General features: G+C 49.2%; 1 protein-coding gene across 1 annotated transcript; it reads right to left on the reverse strand.

Moving 5' to 3' along the window:
- Positions 1 to 1,664: 1,664 nt before the first annotated feature.
- Positions 1,665 to 11,156, reverse strand: LOC144511082 (melanoma-derived growth regulatory protein-like). The gene is made up of 4 exons (XM_078241057.1): positions 10,916 to 11,156; positions 5,751 to 5,884; positions 3,516 to 3,626; positions 1,665 to 1,839 (listed from the first exon to the last, which is right to left on the reverse strand). Exons 1-4 carry the CDS (start codon positions 11,037 to 11,039, stop codon positions 1,819 to 1,821), a joined length of 390 nt encoding a protein of 129 aa, XP_078097183.1. The 5' UTR covers positions 11,040 to 11,156; the 3' UTR covers positions 1,665 to 1,818.
- Positions 11,157 to 16,741: the final 5,585 nt, after the last annotated feature.

Below are 16,741 nucleotides of genomic sequence, written 5' to 3' on the forward strand. Positions count from 1 at the left end.
TCTTACTCCTGTCTGACTGTCTCCAATGCTGTTCGAACAGCTGGACCCAAAACCCCGAGCTAGTGCGAACAGCTCACAAATGCCATCTTGTGACACAGTGTAAGCACTACAATGAGCACCACCTTGGCCTCCAAAAATATCCACAAACTTATCACAGCGATCTTCAATTGGAGAGGACAGACCACCATTGTCCTTGGCAACAATAGTCTGCAATAAAATAACTCGGGGTCAAGAGACTTTGCTTGGGACATCTGCTATAATTTACTGAAGTGCAGAGTCTGAGAGGGCGGAAGAATGAGATGGATTCATAGAACAGTACAGCACAGAAACGCCCTTTGGCCCACAATGTTGTGCCAAACATGACGCCAAATTAAACCAATCCCTTCTGCCTGCCCTTAATCCATGTCCCTCTATTTCTTGCATATCCATGTGCTTATCTAAAAGCCCCTTAAACACCCCTGTCGTATCTGCCTCCACCACAACCCATGGCAGTGCGTTCCAGACACCTACCACTCTCTGTTTAAAAATTGCCCCTCACATCTCCTTTGAACTTTCTCCCTCTCACCTTAAGTGCATGCCCTTTAGTATTAGACATTTCAACTCTGGGGGGAAAAAGATTCTGACTGTCAACCCTATCTATGACCTTCATAATTTTATAGACTTCTATCAGGTCTCCCCTCAGCCTCTGCCGCTCCAGAGAAAACAACCCTAGTTTGTCCAGCCCCTCTTTATAGCTAATACCCTGTAATCCAAGCAGCATCCTCGTAAACCTCTTCAGCACCCTGTCCAAAGCCTCCACATCCTTCCTGTAATGTGGTGACCAGAATTGAACGCAATATTCTACGTGCGGCCTAACCAAAGCTTTCTAAAGCTGCAACTTGACATCCTGACTCTTGTACTCAATGCCCTGACCAATAAAGGCGAGCATTCCATATGCCTTCTTTACCATCCCATTTACTTGCGTGGCCAGCTTCAAGGAGCTGTGGACTTGAACCCCAAGATCCCTCTGTACATCAATGCTGTTCAGGATCCTGCCATTAACTGTATACTTACCCTTGGCGTTTGATCTCCCAAGGTGCAGCACCTCACATTTGCCTGGATTAAACTCCAGTAGCCATATTCTCTGCCCAAATCCATATCCCACTGTACCCTTTGACAACCCTCTACACTATCCACAACTCCACCTACCTTAGTCTCATCTGCAAACTTACTAACCCACCCATCTACATTTTCATCCAAGTCATTTATGTATATCAGTGGCTGTTGCTTACGAGGCTCACTGAACTTCCAACATCGGTCGAGAACACAACAGCACAGAATACGCTGGCTAGGATCATGGGGCAATGCCCTCCAGGTGATTCCCACTGGGATTATGAAGCGATACCCATGGAATTACCACTGGGATTATGGAGCTATAACTCTCCCAGGGAATTCCCACTGGGGTTATGGAGCAGTGGCCCTCCCACAGAATTTGTACTGGAGTAACAACCTCCAGGAATTCCCATTGGGATTATGGAACGACACAACAGTTACTGCATTCCCTGCACTTTGAAGTGCTTTGAGATATTTGGGACACTGGATAAGGTGTTCTACAAATACCTCCTTTCGGACAGTCATTAAGAATGTAAACCAGAGAAATATTAAATGCAGACATGAGCAGCCCAGCAATTCTAATCCTATTTATTTGAACAGTTGTTACCAGAGACTAGCAATGCAGCTTACAGGGTACTCGAGTCATAACTCAACACAATTACTCCATGGCGTTAGCTGGTTTTTCTCTTGTCGGGAACGCGATTCCTCTCTCTTCCTCTTGTTTTCCTAACAGAAGAAATCCCAGTCCTACAAAACACAGGTGTTCATTGTCAAACAGTCTGTAATAAACTTATTTTTTTGACCACTAAATTTCCCACACCAACCCTCGACTCCCTCCCCGCAAAACCCTCATTGAGGACAGTGAGTCCCACACAGGGATCCGTCACCCTCTGCTCTCTCTCGCCCAAGTGATCACCCCTCATGTACGAGCCCAGACCTGGTGTGGCATCAATATTGAAATGTAAGCACCATCCCAATGGCCGATGGCCTTGTGGTATTATCACTAGACTATTAACCCAGAGATTCAGCTAATGTTCTGGGGACCCAGATTCGAATCCCGCCACGGCAGATGGTGGTATTTGAACTCAATTTTTTTAAAATCTGGAATTAAGAAGCTACTGATGATCATTGTCGATTGTCGGAAAAACCCATCTGGTTCACCAATGTCCTTTAGGGAAGGAAATCTGCCATCTTTACCTGGTCTGGCCTACGTGCAACTCCAGAGCCTCAGCAATGTGGTTGACTCTCAACTGAGCCTCTGGAATGGCCTAGCAAGCCACTCAGTTCATGGGTAACTAAGGATGGGCAATAAATGTTGGCCCAGCCAGCGACACCCATGTCCTATGAATGAATAAAAATAAAATCCAATACTCGGTGACACAGTGGTTAGCACTGCTGCCTCACAGCGCCAGGGACCCGGGTTCGATTCCCGGCTTGGGCCACTGTCTGTGTGGAGTTTGCACATTCTCCCCGTATCTGCGTGGGTTTCCTCCGGGTGCTCCGGTTTCCTCCCATGGTCCGAAAGAAGTGCTGATTAGGTACATTGGCCGTGCTAAATTCTCCCTCAGTGTACCCGAACAGGCGCCGGAGTGTGGCGACTAGGGGATTTTCACTAACTTCATTGCAGTGTTAATGTAAACCCACTTGTGACACTAATAAATAAACTTTAGTAGCTGGGGCTTCACTGGGCTGTGATCAGGAGCGCCCCTGGCTGATCTCCTCTCTCCTGCCTCCACTTTCTCCCGGTCTAAAGGCTGAGGCCCAGTTGTTTGCCACTTACTACTGCCCTAACAGAGATCAACTTGGATTTAAGGCAGGTCTGGTGTCTTCCCCATCCCTACAGCCCGGTCCCACAATGGGTGCGGCATTAGTGGAGGAAGAACAGACCATGCTGTAAGCACACAACACAAGAAGGACCCTTAGGACAGAAATATTTATTTGGGGCGGCACGGTGGTTAGCACTGCTGCCTCACAGCGCCAGGGACCCGGGTTTGATTCGCGTCTTGGGTCACCATCTGTGCAGAGTCTGCACATTCTCCCCGTGTCTGCGTGGGTTTCCTCCGGGTGCTCCGGTTTCCTCCTACGCTCCAGAGATGTGCAGGTTAGGTTTATTGACCACGCTAAATTGACCCGAATATCAGGGGAATGAGCAGGGTAAATATGTGGGGTTACAGGAATAGGGCCTGGGTGGGATTGTGGTCAGTGCAGACTCAATGGGCTGAATGGCCTCCTTCTGCACTGTAGGGATTCTAAGTCCAGAGAGGAAGCTGATTTCTACTGTATAAATTGTATTGTACAAGCCTTTGAGTGTTCTACAGTGAGAGGTATTGCCCCAATGTGCCATCTCGCGCCCACTATGCCAGCAGACATGAATAGGCACTCATGATAAAAGAAATACGTGTAACAAAGACAAATGCTCTCACCACAGTTGGCATTTCCACAAGTTCAGTCCCCAGATGTTGGATCTCCTTCAGAATCGCCTTTGGGAAAAATCCGAGTGTTGTCGACTGTTCTCCAAAATAGTCGCCTTGAACCTAAACACAGGCACTGGTCAGACTCACACTGGCACTGGTCAGACTCACACTGGCACTGGTCAGACTCACACTGGCACTGGTCAGACTCACACTGGCACTGGTCAGACTCACACTGGCACTGGTCAGACTCACACAGACACTGGTCAGACTCACACTGGCACTGGTCAGACTCACACTGGCACTGGTCAGACTCACACTGGCACTGGTCAGACTCACACTGGCACTGGTCAGACTCACACTGGCACTGGTCAGACTCACTGGCACTGGTCAGACTCACACAGGCACTGGTCAGACTCACACAGGCACTGGTCAGACTCACACAGGCAGTGGTCAGACTCACATAGGCACTGGTCAGAGTCACACTGGCACTGGTCAGACTCACACTGGCACTGGTCAGACTCACACAGGCACTGGTCAGACTCACACACGCACTGGTCAGACTCACACAGGCAGTGGTCAGACTCACATAGGCACTGGTCAGACTCACTGGCACTGGTCAGACTCACACAGGCACTGGTCAGAGTCACACTGGCACTGGTCAGACTCACACTGGCACTGGTCAGACTCACACAGGCACTGGTCAGACTCACACTGGCACTGGTCAGACTCACACTGGCACTGGTCAGACTCACACTGGCACTGGTCAGACTCACACAGACACTGGTCAGACTCACACTGGCACTGGTCAGACTCACACTGGCACTGGTCAGACTCACACTGGCACTGGTCAGAGTCACACAGGCACTGGTCAGACTCACACAGGCACTGGTCAGACTCACACTGGCACTGGTCAGACTCACACTGGCACTGGTCAGACTCACACAGGCACTGGTCAGACTCACACAGGCACTGGTCAGACTCACACAGGCACTGGTCAGACTCACACAGACACTGGTCAGACTCACTGGCACTGGTCAGACTCACACAGGCACTGGTCAGACTCACACTGGCACTGGTCAGACTCACACTGGCACTGGTCAGAGTCACACAGGCACTGGTCAGACTCACACTGGCACTGGTCAGAGTCACACAGGCACTGGTCAGACTCACACTGGCACTGGTCAGAGTCACACAGGCACTGGTCAGACTCACACAGGCACTGGTCAGACTCACACAGGCACTGGTCAGACTCACACAGACACTGGTCAGACTCACTGGCACTGGTCAGACTCACACAGGCACTGGTCAGACTCACACTGGCACTGGTCAGACTCTCACAGGCACTGGTCAGACTCACACAGGCACTGGTCAGAGTCACACTGGCACTGGTCAGACTCACACAGGCACTGGTCAGACTCACACTGGCACTGGTCAGACTCACAGGCACTGGTCAGACTCACACAGGCACTGGTCAGACTCACAGGCACTGGTCAGAGTCACACAGGCACTGGTCAGACTCACTGGCACTGGTCAGACTCACACAGGCACTGGTCAGACTCACTGGCACTGGTCAGACTCACACTGGCACTGGTCAGAATCACACAGGCAGTGGTCAGACTCACTGGCACTGGTCAGACTCACTGGCACTGGTCAGACTCACAGGCACTGGTCAGAGTCACACAGGCAGTGGTCAGACTCACTGGCACTGGTCAGACTCACACTGGCACTGGTCAGACTCACTGGCACTGGTCAGACTCACACTGGCACTGGTCAGACTCACACTGGCACTGGTCAGACTCACACATGGACACAGGTCGGACTCACAGGGACACGGCTCGGACTCACATGGACACGGCTCGGACTCACAAGGACACGGGTCGGACTCACATGGACACGGCTCGGACTCACAAGGACACGGGTCGGACTCACAAGGACACGGGTCGGACTCACACAGGACACTGGTTGGACTCACATGGACACAGGTCAGACTCACATGGACACGAGTCGGACTCGGACATGGGTCAGACTCACATGGATATGGGTCAGACTCATATGGATGCGGGTCAGACTCACACAGGACACAGGTCGGACTCACTAAAACCAGACAAACAGTCCAAACACTGCCGTTGGGAATCCAGAGTGCGGTGGTCAGTCCCAGAGCCAAAAGCTAGTGAGGGGGCAGCACTCAACCTCAGCACAGAACACCCAAAGCAAACATTGTGGGGAGTGGTGTCTCAGACTCACAGTCCCTTGCCAGTAGTTGCGTCCCCTTCCTTTGAGTTTTCCGTAAATATAAACGATCTGTCCTTGGCGGATGTTGATGAACCTGCAGTCAGGAGCCATGTAATCGGCCAGAGCCCGAGCCATAGAAATCGGATCTGCAGGGAAAGCAATGTTTTAACAGAGCGTACAGTGTCTACAGTGGGCACCTTTAACTCCGAATAATTGAGGCATTATTGATCAATGCTTTTTTTGGGGGGAATGAAATCTGGCAACGTCCCTGCTCTTGGTCCCTCTCCAAATCCCAATGTTTGAATGCAGGGGTGGGTAGAGGATAAGGTGGCTGTGGCATATCTTTAACAAGAGTATAAGCCTGCCAACATTCCCCGTCTGGGCACACACATCAGGAATGGCAAGTCCGGGCATCTAAACAAAGAGCCAGTGATAACTGACATTTCCAGCAAAGCTCCTGAGCGAAAGCTGCCTCACTTCATCCAGGAACACGACAGGGGGAAAAAAATCCCCAAAAGGATTCAATCGAGGCATTCAAAATAACATTAGATGATTATATTTGAAGAGGAATAATGTGCATTAGTACGGGGTAAATCATATGTCCAAAGGTGTGCGGTTTAGGTTAATTGGCCATGCTAAATTGTCCCTTAGTGTCAGAGATTAGCGGAATAAATAAATGGGTTTGCAGAGATAGGGCCTGAGTGGGATTCAGTCGGCAGTCAGGAAGGCAAATGCAATGTTAGCATTCATGTCAAGAAGGCTAGAATACAAGAAGAAGTCTCAACAACAGGTTAAAGTCCAACAGGTTTATTTGGTAGCACAAGCCACAAGCTTTCGGAGCGCTGCCCCTTCATCAGGTGAGTGGGAGTTCTGTTCACAAACAGGGCATATAAAGACACAAACTCAATTTACAAAATAATGGTTGGAATGCAGGATATGGCGCTCGACTCATCGATCCACAGTTCCAAGGCGCCACAGCGAAAAACCGCACCGACTTTCTTGAAGACAAACACGGGACACAGTGGACAGAGTACCCTTCGTCATCCGGTACTTCCCCGGAGTGGAGAAGCTACGACATCTTCTCCTCAGCCTTCAACATGTCATCGATGAAGACGAACATCTCGCCAAGGCCATCCCCACACTCCCACTTCTTGCCTTCAAACAACTGCACAACCTCAAACAGACCATTGTCCGCAGCAAACTACCCAGCCTTCAGGAGAACAGTGACCACAACACCACATAACCCTGCCACAGCAACCTCTGCAAGACGTGCCAGATCATCGACACGGATGCCATCATCTCATGTGAGAACACCATCCACCAGGTACACGGTACATACACTTGTAACTCGGCCAACATTGTCTACCTGATACGTTGCAGGAAAGGATGTCCCGAGGCATGGTACATTGGGGAGACCATGCAGACACTATGACAACGGATGAATGAACACCACTCGACATTCACCAGGCAAGAGTGTTCTCTTCCTGTTGAGGAACATTTCAGTGGTCACGGGCATTCGGCCTCTGATCTTCTGGTAAGTGTTCTCCAAGGCGGCCTTCACGACACACGACAACACAGTCACTGAGAAGAGACTGATAGCCAAGTTCCGCACACATGAGGACGGCCTCAACCGGGATCTTGGGTTCATGTCACACTATCTGTAACCCCCACGACTTGCCTGGGCTTGCAAAATCTCACTAACTGTCCTGGCTGGAGACAATACACATCTCTTCAACCTGTGCTTAACGCTCTCTCCACTCACATTGTCTGTACCTTTAAGACTTGATTACCTGTAAAGACTCACATTCCAACCATTATCTTGTAAATTGAGTTTGTGTCTTTATATGCCCTGTTTGTGAACTGAAATCCCACTCACCTGATGAAGGGGCAGCACTCCGAAAGCTTGTGGCTTGTGCTACCAAATAAACCTGCTGGACTTTAACTTGGTGTTATAGAGTCATAGAGGTTTACAGCATGGAAACAGGCCCTTCGGCCCAACTTGGTGTTGTGAGACTTCTTGCTGTGCTTACCCCAGTCCAACACCGGCATCTCCACATCATAGAATACAAGAGCAGGGATGTACCCCTGAGGCTGTATAAGGCTCTGGTCAGACCCCATTAGGAGTCTTGTGAGCAGTTTTGGGCCCCATATTAAGGAAGGATGTGCTGGCCTTGGAAAGGGTCCAGAGGCGGTTCACAAGAATGATCCTGGAATGAAGAGCTTGACGTATGAGGAACGGTAGAGGACTCTGGGTCTGTACTCGTCGGAGTTGAGAAGGATGAGGAGGGATCTTATTGAAACTTACAAGAAACTGCGAGGCCTGGATAGAGTGGATGTGGAGAGGATGTTTCCACGAGTAGGAAAAACCAGATTCAGAGGGCACAACTCAGGCTGAAGGGACGATCCTTTAAAACAGAGATGAGAAGGAATTTCTTCAGCCAGAGAGTGGTGAATTTGTGGAACTCTTTGCCGCAGAAGGTTGTGGAGGCCAGGTCATTGAGTGTCTTTAAGACAGAGATAGATAGGTTCTTGATTAACAAGGGGGTCAGGGATTATGGGGAAAAGGCAGGAGAATGGGGATGCGAAAAATATCAGCCATGATTGAATGGCGGAGCAGACTTGATGGACCGAGTGGCCTAATTCTGCTTCTATGTCTTATGGATTGATGTCAGTGCAGGCTCGATGGGCCGAGTGGCCTCCTCCTGTACTGTAGGGGTTCTATGATTCCATGATAATGCTCGTTTGGAGAGCCGGCACAGACATGATGGGCCAAATGGTCTCCTTCTGCACTGTAACAGTTTTGTGAGGATGGTCAAAGTGTAATCAGTTCCTGATTCTGTCCATTCCTGTCTCCAGTGGAAAGCCTCATCTTATTTACAGAATCACAGAATTGTTACAGTGCAAAAGGAGGCCATTCGGCCCATCATGTCTGCACTGGCTCTCCAACCAAGCATCCTGACTTAGTGCCATTCCTCTGCCTTTCCCCCCGTATCCCTGCACATTATTTCTGTTCTGTTCAAGTAATTATCGGGTATCCTTTTGAATGCCTCGATTGAACCTACCTCCGCCATAATTCCAGGCAGCGCATTCCAGACCCCCAACCATTCACTGCATGGAAATGTTTTTTCTCACGTCACATTTACAAATGATGAAGGCTTTTCTTTAGTATAAATAAGGAGAAAACTGTCTCCATTGAAGGAGGGGGGTCGATGAATGGAGGGCAACTGGGACGGCACGGTGGCTCAGTGGTTAACACTGCTGCCTCACAGCGCCAGGGACCCGGGTTCGATTCCCGGCTTGGGTCACTGTCTGTGTGGAGTTTGCACATTCTCCCCGTGTCTGCGTGGGTTTCCTACGAGTGCTCCAGTTTCCTCCCACAGTCCAAAGATGTGCGGGTCAGGTGGATTGGCCATGCTAAATTGCCCCTTAGTTTCAGGGGGGCCTAGCTAGGGTAAATACATTGGGTTATGGGGGTAGGGCCTGGGTGGGATTGTGGTCTGTGCAGACTCGATGGGCTGAATGGCCTCCTTCTGCACTGTAGGATTCCATGACTATCTCAAAGAGAATTGGCAAAAATGAAAATAGGTAGGGGGGAGATGTATAAAATGCTTGTTAGGCCACAGTTAGAGTACTATATGCAGTTCTATCGCTATGCTATAGGAAGGATGTGATTGCATCAGAGAGGGTGCAGAGGAGATTCACCAGGATCTTGCCTGGGCTGGAGTATTTCAGCTATGAAGAGAGGTTGGCATTGTGTTCCTTAGAGCAGAGAAGGCTAACGGATTTGGGGGACCTGATCAAGGTGCCCAACATTCTGAGGGACACAGATAAGTTAGCTAGGAAGAAGCTTTTCCCCTTAGCAGAGGGGTCAATAACCAGAGGGGTAGATATTTAAGGTGAGGGGCAGATTTAGAGGGGACTTGAGGATAAGTTTTTTCACCCAGAGGGTGGTGGGAATCAGGAACTCGCTGCCTGAAAGGGTGGTAGAGGCGGGAACCCTCACAACATTTAAGAAACATTTAGATGAGCACGTAGAATCATAGAATCCTTACAGTGCAGAAGGAGGCCATTCAGTCCATCGAGTCTGCACCAACCACAATCCCACCCAGGCCCTATTCCTGTAACCCCACATATTTACTCTGCTAATCCCCCTGACACTAAGGGTCAATGTAGCATGGCCAATCAACCCAACCTGCACATAGAATCCTGACAGTGCAGAAGGAGGCCATTCAGCCCAACGAGTCTGCACTGACCACAATCCCACCCAAGCCCGATCCCCATAACTCCATGCACTTACCCTAGCTAGTCCCCCTGACACTATGGGGCAATTTAGCACGGCCAATCCGCCTAACCTGCACATCTTTGGACTGTGGGAGGAAACCGGAGCTCCTGGAGGAAACCCACGCAGACATGGGGAGAATGTGCAAACTCCATGCAGACAGTGACCCAAGCCTGGAATCGAACCCGGGTCCCTGACACTGTGAGGCAGCACTGTGCCACCCTAGCATACCAGGCTACAGGACCAAGTACTGAGAAATGGGATTAGAATGGATAGGTGATGGCCGGCACTGGGCCACTGATGTACTGTAAAACTCAATGAAATGGGCGGCACAGTGGTTAGCACTGCTGTCTCACAACGCCAGGGATCTGGGTTCAATTCCAGCCTCGGGCCACTGTCTGTGTGGAGTTTGCACATTCTCCCCGTGTCTGCGTGGGTTTCCTCCAGGAGCTCCGGCTTCCTCCCACAGTCCAAAGATGTGCGGGTCAGGTTGATTGGCCATGCTAAATTGCCCCTTAGTGTCGGGGGAACTGGCAGCGTAAAGACGTGGGGCTACAGAGATAGGGGCTGGTTGGGCTTGTGGTTGGTGCAGACTTGATGGGCCGAATGGCCTCCTTCTGCACTGTAGGGATTCTATGATTCTATGAAAAAGGAGACTGTTTTACCTGGCAAGTGTGTTCTGATCTGAAACTCACTGCCCAGAAGTGATGGAGGCAAAGTAACTTTCAACAGGGAACTAGGTAAATACTTGAGAGGGACGCTTGTTTCAAATTTTAGTTAAACCTAGACATATTGGACAACCAGCGCTGCTGCACCCCAGAGGTGGCACTTCAAGCGATTCCTGCAGCGTCCCTCCTCGGCTGTGTTTTGTTTGGGGAGGTTTTTCTTCTTTACTCACGGCTGCATTCCTCGTCTGCACAGAGCTTCCTTTCGGCCAGTTTATGCCTCGCCTGGCCCCTGCTGGATAAGACGCCAGTGGAGCAGAAGACGATCAGACAACAGGTCCAGACTGTCAGAGACATCTCCGGTGCTTCTTGCTGCACTCAGCGCCAACGTTCCAACCCTGGGAAGTCCAGGTTAAAAGAGCGAAGGCAGCTTTCGTTAAAGTACCGAGCATGTGACACTCTCCCAGTAGGGAGCCCCAGTTTAATGAGTTTGGGTTTTGCCAGCCAAAAATAATCCGTGTGGAATGTCCTTCCCAACAGGGAACTGGCTCAAAGCAGAATAAAAACAACTGCCTTTTTTTAACTAACTCTAAGCACAGTACTGTTAAAGCTAGCATACCTGGGATAAACATATTTTTCTCATTAGATGTTTGAGTTGGATTGAGCTTTCGATTGGAATGGTGGCTTGGTTTTAAAAGTCTTCACCTGCTTTCCCTCACTGATAATTCCCCTTGTACATGGCAGTCCCCTTCATGATTCTTGTCAGGTATGTTTGTATATGGGAATAGTACAAACCATGTCAGTGTCATGTGTGCACTCCCAGGACAGGTACAGCACGGGGTTAGATACAGAGTAAAACTCCCTCTACACTGTCCCCCATCAAACACTCCCAGGACAGGTACAGCACGGGGTTAGATACAGAGTAAAGCTCCCTCTACACTGTCCCCATCAAACACTCCCAGGACAGGTACAGCACGGGGTTAGATACAGAGTAAAGCTCCCTCTACACTGTCCCCCATCAAACACTCCCAGGACAGGTACAGCACGGGGTTAGATACAGAGTAAAACTCCCTCTACACTGTCCCCCATCAAACACTCCCAGGACGGGTACAGCACAGGGTTAGATACAGAGTAAAGCTCCCTCTACACTTTCCCCCATCAAACACTCCCAGGACAGGTACAGCACAGGGTTAGATACAGAGTAAAGCTCCCTCTACACTGTCCCCATCAAACACTCCCAGGACAGGTACAGCACAGGGTTAGATATAGAGTAAAACTCCCTCTACACTGTCCCCCATCAAACACTCCCAGGACAGGTACAGCACAGGGTTAGATATAGAGTAAAACTCCCTCTACACTGTCCCCCATCAAACACTCCCAGGGTAGGTACAACATGGGGTTAAATACAGAGTAAAGCTCCCTCTACACCATCTCCATCAAACACTCCCAGGACAGGTACAGCACAGGGTTAGATACAGAGTAAAGCTCCCTCTACACTTTCCCCCATCAAACACTCCCAGGACGGGTACAGCACAGGGTTAGATACAGAGTAAAGCTACCTCTGCACTTTCCCCCATCAAACACTCCCAGGACAGGTACAGCACAGGGTTAGATACAGAGTAAAGCTCCCTCTGCACTATCCCGCATCAAATATTCCCAGGACAGGTACAGCACGCGATTAGATACAGAGTAAAGCTCTTTAACACTGTCCCCATCAAACACTCCCAGGGCAGGTACAGCACAGGGTTAGATACAAAGTAAAGCTCCCTCTAACTGTCCCAATTAAACACTCCCAGGGCAAGTACAGCACAGGGTTAGATACAAACTAAAGCTTCCTCTACACTGTCCTCATCAAACTCTCCCAGGACAGGTGCAGCACTGGGTTAGATACAGAGTTTGATTTGATTTGATTTATTATTGTCACATGTACTAACATAGAGTGAAAAGTATTGTTTCTTGCGTGCTATACAGACAAAACATACCATTCATAGAGAAGGAAACAAGAGAGTGCAGAGTAAAGCTCCCTCTACACCATCCCCATCAAACACTCCCAGGACAGGTACAACCTGGGCTTAGATAGAGTAAAGCTCCCTCTACACTGTCCCCCATCAAACACTCCCAGGACAGGTACAGCACGGGGTTAGATACAGAGTAAAGCTCCCTCTACACTGTCCCCATCAAACACTCCCAGGGCAGGTACAGCACGGGGTTAGATACAGAGTGAAGAAGCTCCCTCTACACTGTCCCCCATCAAACACTGCCAGGACAGGCATGGGTTAGACCAGTGGGGGAAGGCGGGGGGGGGGGGGGCACGTGCGGCCCATCGGGGTTCTGAGTGCAGCCCCCACGACATTTTGTTGGCCGTTGTCCAGGCACTGGGTTTCCATATTCTGCTGATTTCCATCCAGTTAGTTATTTTCCTACCGGTGTGACTGAAGTGATTCACACGTCAGGCAAGGGTGAGTGAAGTGAGGTGCGTGCTGATTGCTCACAACACTGACTGTGAGAGCCGTGCGCTCCCTCTGTGTCCAAAGCGTCAATATTTCTTTTGTTTTTACCAGTTGTAGTTGATTGAGAGTTCCATTGATATATAAATGAAGCATTTTCTATAACTCATGAAACACTTGGCATGTGTTGAATTTTATTCATGGGGTCATGGTTAATCATAAGTCTGATTTCTAACACTGAGGAGGGCCATTCTTATGGCTCACTCACCAGCCGAGGTTGCCTATCACTGGGTTAGATTCCCACTCCATGTTGGTTCAGTATAGCTCACTCACTGTTCCCACACTAGCAGGGCCCTAGCTGCTTAAAGTGCCAGTTCCCAGTTGTTGGTTGAAGTTATGGCCAGATGGAGATTGCCCACTTCCTGTAAATCAGCCAACCAAGAAAGGCTGTTTAAGAAACCAATCTCTGTCAAAGTTCCTCCAGTACCTTCCGGGAGATCCCACATCCATCAACAACAACTGGCAATATCAACTCTGTAGAACCAAGTGCCACAAACCTAAAGAGCAGAGAGGGACGGAAGAGGCTCTAAGTAACCTGGAAATAATCAGCAATAGTGTAGGAATCAACTCAGTGCTGTGGCTAAGCTGCTGTGTAAGAAGTCTCACAACACCAGGTTAAAAGCCAACAGGTTTATTTGGAATCGCGAGCTTTCAGAGCGCTGCTCCTTCCTCAGGTGAGTCTTTTTTCCCCACCCTTTTTCCTGCATGCTCACCTGATGAAGGAGCAGCGCTCCGAAAGCTCGTGATTCCAAGTTGGACTTTAACCTGGTGTGAGACTTCTTATTGTGCCCACCTCAGTCCAATGCCAGCATCTCCACATCTAAGCTGCTCTGGTGTTTGGATTCCACTTTGCGCACACACTGAGGTTCACAATTTATTAAAACTGCATTGAGAAAAGTAGCAAGAGTATGCGTGATTTACATATTGCAGATATAGCTACAAACACACATGTTCCTTGCTGCCTTTCCCCAAGTTAATCCCACAATCTGGAAGCTTGCTATTATGTTGGACACCGTTTGAACTGAAGCTGTAGTAGTAAGTGAGCAACTTATACCCAAAAAACAAGGTTGGTCAGAACACTGAATACAGGAGTTGGGATGTCTTGTTGAAGTTGTATAAGACATTAGTAAGGCCACACTTGGAATACTGTGCACAGTTCTGGTCACCCTATTATAGAAAGGATACTATTAAACTAGGAAAGAGTGCAGAAAAGATTTATTAGGATGCTACCAGGACTTGATGGTTTAAGTTATGATAGATTGCATAGACTGGGACTTTTTTTCCCCCCTGTCTGGTATGTAGGAGGCTTAGGGGTGATCTTATAGAGGTCTATAAAATAATGAGGGGCATAGAAAAGGTAGATAGTCAACATCTTTTGCCGAAGGTAGGGGAGTCTAAAACTAGAGGGCATAGGTTTAAGGGGAGAGATACAAAAGTGTCCAGAGGGGCAATTTTTTTCACAGAGGGTGGTGAGTGTCTGGAACGAGCTGCCAGAGGCAGTACAGGTCGGTATAATTTTGTCTTTTAAAAACCACTTAGACAGTTACATGGGTATAGAGGGATATGGGCCAAACATGGGCAATTGCAACTAGCTTAGTGGTAAAAACTGGGTGGCGTTGGGCCAAAGGGTCTGTTTCTATGCTGTAAACCTCAAGGTTGAAATGCAGGAAATCAGGCTCAAGGGTAGAGGTAAAGGGTTGGTCCCACATTTTGAGGTGTACAGCCTACTCATTCTTTCCTCCCCTTACTTATTGTATCATTCCAGGCCCCTTCAGCCAGAACCCATCAATGCTTTCCCCAGTGGGTTAATCACCCAAATAAACCCGTCCTAATATTCTGACAAGTCAATATCATTCACCATTCTGTTACCTTCTGTATCGGCAGCACTGGGATTAACACTGCTGCCTCAGTACCAGCTATGGGTGATGTTGTATGTGGAGTTTGCACATTCTCCCTTGTCTGCATGGGGTTCCTCCGGGTGCTCCAGTTTCTTCCCACAGTCCAAAGGTGCATTGGTTTTGTGGATTGGCCATGTTAAATTGCCCCTTAAGTGTCCAAAGATGTGCAGGGTTGGGGGATTAGCCATCGTAAATGCAGGTTACAGGGACAGGATGGGAGGGCAGGGCCTGGGTAAGATGCTCTTTCGGAGTTGGTGCCTCTGCACTGTAGGGATTTGATGGATCTGTACAGCACACGGCAAGTAAAAGCAATGTTTATTTGCATCTGATAGACCCATGGGTTGCATCATGTCAGCTGTTTACCTCACGATTGAATAAAAAACTTGACCAAGCTGTCATTGTCGAGAGATGGTGGCATAGTGGTATTGTCACTGGACAAGTAATCCAGAGACCCAGGGGAAACCAGGTTCGAATCCCACCACAGCAAATGGTGGGATTCGAATTCAATGTTTATTTACTAATAACCCTAATAGAGATGCTTGGTCAGCTCCTGAGATTTTTACAGCGACCATCAAACCTTTGTCGTAAAAACCCATGTTTCACCAATGTATATTTTAGGGAAGGAAATCTGCCATTCTTACCTGGTCTGGCCTATACGTGACTCCAGACCAAAGCAATGTGGTTGACTCCACCCTGAAATGGCCTAGAAACCAAGAGCAATTAGGGATGGGCAATAAATGTTGGTGTTTGCCAACAATGTCCATATCGCATGAAATATCGTTCTGAAAGGGTTAACAGAAAATGTTTCCACTTCCTGGGAGGGAGTGACAAATCTATCATCTGCCAATAAACCCAATCGGGAATACAGGAGAATTTTTAACCAAGGAGAGCAGTCAGAACGTGGAACCCTACATGGAGGAAGGGCAAATAACAGGGAGAGAGTGAGAGGGCTGGTAGGAGGCTTACCTGGCGCACCAACACCATAGAACTTCCACAGAATCCCTACAGTGCAGGAGGCCGCACTCATAACAATCCCACCCAGGCTCTATCCTTGTAACCCCCATGTATTTGCCCTGCTAGTCCCTTGGACACTAAAGGGCAATTCAGCACGGCCAAGCCACCTAACCTGCACATCTTTGGACTTTGGGAAGAAACCAGGGCACCCGGAGGAAACCCAGTCACGGGGAGAGCGTGCAAACTCCACACAGTCATCCGAGGCCGGAATTGAACACAGGTCCCTGGTAGCGCTGTGAGGCAGCAGTGTGGTTGGGCCGAATGGCCTGTTTGCCTATCTCTCGCACATCTCGTGTGGGCGGCACAGTGGTTAGCACTGCGGCCTCACAGCGCGAGGGACCCAGGTTCAATTCCCGGCTTGGGTCGCTGTGTGGAGTTTGTACATTCTCCCCATGTCTGCGTGGGTTTCCTCCAGTTTCCTCCCACAGTCCGAAAGACGTGCTGGTTAGGGTGCATTTACCCGAACAGGTGCCGGAGTGTGGCGACCAGGGGAATTTCACAGTAACTTCATTGTAGTGTTAATGTAAGCCTTACTTGTGACTAATAAACTTTACATCCTATTTTGCGAAAGTCAAGCAGCCAAGTTCCATTAGCTTGGAAGGCAAGAGCTCAAATGATAAACACATTCAACAAGGTGGTT

Source organism: Mustelus asterias, chromosome 24 (assembly GCF_964213995.1).
Source record: "Mustelus asterias chromosome 24, sMusAst1.hap1.1, whole genome shotgun sequence".
NCBI lineage: Eukaryota > Metazoa > Chordata > Chondrichthyes > Carcharhiniformes > Triakidae > Mustelus > Mustelus asterias.